This window comes from Pteropus alecto, unplaced genomic scaffold, assembly GCF_000325575.1.
Source record: "Pteropus alecto unplaced genomic scaffold, ASM32557v1 scaffold166, whole genome shotgun sequence".
NCBI classification, from domain to species: domain Eukaryota; kingdom Metazoa; phylum Chordata; class Mammalia; order Chiroptera; family Pteropodidae; genus Pteropus; species Pteropus alecto.
The window spans coordinates 458307-463855 of NW_006439757.1; the positions used below are offsets into that span (position 1 = coordinate 458307).

Genomic DNA, 5549 nt, shown 5'->3' on the forward strand with positions numbered 1-5549 from the left:
TGCCCGCAGTCCCCGCCTCCTCGGCCGCCGCCTCCACGGGGCGGGGCCCTAGCCCGGGACCAGCCGCCGCGGCTATAAATGGGCTGCGGCGAGGCCAGCAGAACGCTGTGACAGCCACACGCCCCGAGGCCTCCAAGATGAGCTACACTTTGGACTCGCTGGGCAACCCTTCCGCCTACCGGCGGATAACCGAAACCCGCTCCAGCTTCAGCCGTGTTAGCGGCTCCCCGTCCAGCGGCTTCCGCTCGCAGTCATGGTCTCGAGGCTCGCCCAGCACTGTGTCCTCCTCCTACAAGCGCAGCGCGCTTGGCCCGCGCCTCGCCTACAGCTCGGCCATGCTCAGCTCCGCCGAGAGCAGCCTCGACTTCAGCCAGTCGTCGTCCCTGCTCAATGGGGGCTCCATGCCGGGCGGCGACTACAAGCTGTCCCGCTCCAACGAGAAGGAGCAGCTCCAGGGGTTGAACGACCGCTTCGCGGGCTACATTGAGAAAGTGCACTACCTGGAGCAGCAGAACAAGGAGATCGAAGCGGAGATCCAGGCGCTGCGGCAGAAGCAGGCCTCGCATGCCCAGCTGGGCGACGCATACGACCAAGAGATCCGTGAGCTGCGCGCCACTTTAGAGATGGTGAATCACGAGAAGGCTCAGGTACAGCTGGACTCGGACCACCTGGAGGAAGACATCCACCGGCTCAAAGAGCGCTTCGAGGAGGAGGCACGGCTGCGCGACGACACCGAGGCGGCCATCCGCGCGCTGCGCAAAGACATCGAGGAGGCGTCGTTGGTCAAGGTGGAGCTGGACAAGAAAGTGCAGTCGCTGCAAGATGAGGTGGCCTTCCTGCGGAGCAATCACGAGGAGGAGGTGGCCGACCTGCTGGCCCAGATCCAGGCGTCGCACATTACGGTAGAGCGCAAAGATTACCTGAAGACAGACATCTCGTCGGCGCTGAAGGAGATCCGCTCCCAGCTCGAGTGCCACTCCGACCAGAACATGCACCAGGCGGAAGAGTGGTTTAAGTGCCGCTACGCCAAGCTAACCGAGGCGGCCGAGCAGAACAAGGAGGCCATCCGCTCTGCCAAGGAAGAGATTGCCGAGTACCGGCGTCAGCTGCAGTCCAAGAGCATCGAGCTCGAGTCAGTGCGTGGCACCAAGGAGTCCCTGGAGCGGCAGCTCAGCGACATCGAGGAGCGCCACAACCACGACCTCAGCAGCTACCAGGTAGGAACCGCGGCTGCGCGGCCAGCCTGCGCCAGCGCCAGCGCCGCGCGTCCCCGACACACAGACACGCGCCCCGGCGCGCTCTCCGCCGCGCTCCCTGGTGGCCGCCAGCCAGTCCGCGCGAGTGCGACGCACACCTAAGAGGCGCAAAGCGTCTTCGCCGCTACCCACCACTTCCACACTCCTTCCACCCACCAACCCCAGCTCCTAAGAGCCCTGACTTTTTTTTAAATGTGCTTTTTGTCCTCAGGAGTTCTAGGTTTTGCACACTTGCACGTTCAAAGTAGGAAATATACATTCGGGTAGTTGATAAGGTAGCAACTTTAGGATAGCTTCTGCATGAATGCATGTGTTCTCAGCTTTTCCAGCCGTGATCCGAAGAACTCTCCAAATTGGTTTCGGCTCAAAAGGCTCAGATGGGAAGGGCCAGGTCAGCCGTGGGGTTTCCCCCATCATGTTTGTTTCCTGCTAAGACGTGTTCTAGATCCATTGCGCGCAGTGCAGTGTGTGATGCGCCCAGGAAATATCTTATTGTCTTAATTGATCTTATTTGTTGATTTGAGAATCCTTTAGATTTTATAAAGGGAGGAGGGGCTGGGAGCACTATCCGCGAAGTTTGCAGAGCGGGAGGGAGTCAGAAGAGGGGAGAAGGGAGCGAGTAGCAAGTGGTTTGCGAAAGAAATTGAGGTTTAGAAGGGTGAGTCTATGGAGATTCTCTGTGTCTGTTTCAGGACACTATCCAGCAGTTGGAAAATGAGCTTCGGGGCACAAAGTGGGAAATGGCTCGTCATTTGCGAGAATACCAGGATCTCCTCAATGTCAAGATGGCTCTGGATATTGAGATCGCTGCGTACAGGTATGCTACTCACTGAGGGCGTGACCGAAATACTAACCGCATTGCGGAGGCTGTTGTGGCAGAACCTTCATCACTTAAGTTAAATCAAGCAGATTTCAGAATTTTTAATCAGCACCTGTTTTCCTTTCTTAATTAAAAACGAATTATTCTAAAGAATAGAAAGTGTTTTTACCACTTTTTATACAGCTTTAAAAGAGTAAGCATTAGTTGAAATTGTTTTGAATTACATGGGGTGGGGGAAGAAAAGTGCCAATTAATTTCAACCCTTATGCTTAAACTTTATTTTACTGAAAAGTGTTTTCTGAATGTTTGAAACAAAAACGGAGTTTTAGTATTTAAGATTTCATCTGGTGGTTCCAGCTTTGAAACTTTACAATGTCAAGGACAAACATCAAGACATTCAGTTTCTCTGTTTCTGGCATTGCTTACTATTGCCATCATCTGGCTGAGAAGAGCTATAGATTTGTATATTAGAATATAGATATATTTATTTTTATAATATAGTTTAGATGTATTATATTTTATCATGGACTGTATAATATAGATTGTGTGTAGATATAGATCATGTATAATATATATCTATATATATCTAGATCTTGAGATATAAATCTATAGATATAAATATAAATAAATGCTAATGCAAATAGATTTACATCTATAGATGTAAATCTATAGCCAGAGAGAGAGAGAGAAGAGATTATAGGTCTACTAACTGATGTCACCTTGCTGTTGATTAAGTTCACAGGAGAAAATCATTGACTAAACAGTTTTTCTGCTACCATTAAGGTCATTATAATATTATAATGAAATATTATAATTATTCAGGAAAACTGAATAATTATATCACTGACGCTTCATGATTAAAATTGCTGACCAATTTATAACTTGATACACCCATTTAGTACCTAGCTCTAGTATATACATATATAGCCTAAGTTCTGATATATGTTAAATAGTTTTATACGTTTTTTTGAACATTATATTTGCTAAAAATTTTGGTATACATTCTCAAAGTCCAAATGCTCAGGAAGATCATCAGGGTTTGTCGGGGGGCACCAGGAAGATTTTCAACATATCGACGTTGCACCAAATGGACTGCTGCAAGGCAGAGACTTGGTGGCTGGGCCAGATTCGTGGACTCTTGGGCGTGGTTAGTTACAGCAGCAGGTAACTGGCTGGGAGTCCCTCAGAATCTGTTACTGAATATGATACAATATACCAGTGAAATGATAGCTGATATTACACCAGCTTGATGAAATCCTTTATTTATGTGATTTTATTTATTCAAAAGTATCTACTGCATTCCCCATAATGTTAATGTTAATGAAGCCAAGAAAGCCCAATGAGATTTTAGTCATGTCTTGTCTTCTTTGATTCTCTCCTTAGAAAACTCCTGGAAGGTGAAGAGACCAGATTTAGCACGTTTTCAGGAAGCATCACTGGGCCCCTGTATACACACCGACAGCCCTCAGTCACAATATCCAGTAAGATTCAGAAAACCAAGGTAGAGGCGCCCAAGCTAAAGGTCCAGCACAAATTTGTAGAGGAGATCATAGAGGAAACCAAAGTGGAAGATGAAAAGTCAGAAATGGAAGAGGCCCTGACTGCCATTGCAGAGGAACTAGCAATGAAAGAAGAGCAGAAGGAAAGAGAGGCAGAAGAAAAGGAAGAGGAACAAGAAGCTGAAGAAGAAGTGGTGACTAAAAAGTCTCCAGTGAAAGCTGCTGCCCCCGAAATTAAAGAAGAGGAAGAAGAGGAAGAAGAAGATGAAGGCGCTAAATCAGACCAAGCCGAAGAAGGAGGATCCGAGAAGGAAGGTTCTAGTGAAAAAGAGGAAGGTGAGCAGGAAGAAGAAGGAGAGACAGAGGCTGAAGGTGAAGGAGAGGAAGTGGAAGCTAAGGAGGAGAAGAAAACTGAGGAAAAGCGGGAAGAAGTGGCCCCCAAGACGGAGCCCGTGGCAGAAGCCAAGGTGGAAAAGCCAGAGAAAGCCAAGTCCCCGGCGCCCAAATCGCCAGTGGAAGAGGTGAAGCCGAAAGCAGCTGCCGGAGCTGGGAAAGGTGAGCAGAAAGAAGAGGAAGGGAAAGTGGAGGAAGGAAAGAAAGAGCCAGCAAAGGAAGCTCCCAAAGAAGAGAAGGTGGAGAAAAAGGAGGAGAAGCCAAAAGAAGTGCCTGAGAAGAAGAAAGCCACGTCCCCAGTGAAGGAGGAAGTGGTGCAGGAGGTGGTGACCGTCACCAAGTCCGTAAAGGTGAGCGTGGAGAAAGGCACCAAAGAGGAGGAGAAGCCTCAGAAGCCAGAGAAGGAGAAAGCGGAAGAGGAGGGAGGGAGCGGGGAGGAAGGCAGTGATCAGGGTTCAAAGGAATCCATGAAGGAAGACATAGCCATCAACGGGGAGGTGGAAGGGAAGGAGCAAGAGCAGGAGACAAAGGAGAAAGGCAGTGGGGGAGAAGAGGAGAAAGGTGTTGTCACCAACGGGCTAGACTTGAGTCCAGCGGATGAAAAGAAGGCGGGTGACAGAAGTGAGGAAAAAGTAGTGGTGACCAAAAAGATAGAAAAAATCACCAGTGAAGGGGGAGATGGTGCTACCAAATACATCACTAAGTCTGTCACCGTCACTCAAAAGGTCGAGGAGCATGAGGAGTCCTTTGAGGAGAAATTAGTGTCTACTAAAAAGGTAGAGAAGGTCACTTCGCACGCCATAGTAAAGGAAGTCTCCCAGAGCGACTAATAATTTGAGTCCATTGCAAAAAGGTTAAGCCATATGACAATTTCAAAATGCATGTGATTGACAGCTTCAAAACAGAACGGGTTCTCCCATGGGGGCTCCAGACATTGTATTTTCTTTGTGCAATACGAGGGAACTGCATGCAAGCTCAGGATGCTCCCTCCTCAGTCTTTGGGGGGGGGGTTCAAATGCATGATATTGTATGTACCTGGGGAATTGGCCAATTTACTAAGCTGTTGGAAGGGGGGCACTCAGAGGGGGGATGTCTTGAGATGTATTATGCAAAGAACCAACTGAGCCAAAAATAATAAATGAAACACAGAACTCTCTTAGCCTTAAGAAAGCTATATATGAATAATTATGTTTACCTCACTGGTGCATTTAAAATGGACTTTTGTTCATGGGAGAACCTCGTTGACATGCACAGTTTGCAGCCTTTCATTGATTGATGTTAAACAGTCACAGCAGTACTTGCTCAATAAAGGTCATATTGGAAACATAGTCGATTGCTTGTTAATGTCATTTTAAAGGGAAATTTCCACTACCTGACCCTTTCTTTCCCAAGAGTAGATTATTTGGGAGATGATAAGCGACCTGCATTTCTTATCACTATGTCCATGAGAATGAATCCTGGGAAAACATAATCACCAAAAACTTTTGCGGGTGTCAGAATCTTTACTTAGCATAACCTTCATCTCAAAATTTTCAAATTGTATTTTTGAAATAAAAATAAAAGCTTCAGAGAAAAAGGTAA

The 5549-nt window shown here is 47.6% G+C and overlaps 1 protein-coding gene across 1 annotated transcript; it reads left to right on the plus strand.

Moving 5' to 3' along the window:
- The first annotated feature begins 123 nt into the window (after nucleotides 1–123).
- NEFM (neurofilament medium) lies at nucleotides 124–5273 on the plus strand. Its single transcript, XM_006916953.3, has 3 exons — nucleotides 124–1217; nucleotides 1949–2073; nucleotides 3460–5273. The coding sequence occupies exons 1-3, from the start codon at nucleotides 138–140 to the stop codon at nucleotides 4796–4798; spliced, it is 2544 nt and encodes an 847-aa protein (XP_006917015.1). The 5' UTR covers nucleotides 124–137; the 3' UTR covers nucleotides 4799–5273.
- Nucleotides 5274–5549: the final 276 nt, after the last annotated feature.

Excerpts from the sequence above, each read along its gene's own strand:
- NEFM (XM_006916953.3), top strand. The coding sequence starts at position 138 with ATGAGCTACACTTTGGACTCGCTGGGCAACCCTTCCGCCTACCGGCGG. Across the intron at positions 1,218-1,948 it reads ACGACCTCAGCAGCTACCAG|GACACTATCCAGCAGTTGGA; the intron begins GTAGGAACCGCG and ends TGTCTGTTTCAG. Across the intron at positions 2,074-3,459 it reads ATTGAGATCGCTGCGTACAG|AAAACTCCTGGAAGGTGAAG; the intron begins GTATGCTACTCA and ends TTCTCTCCTTAG.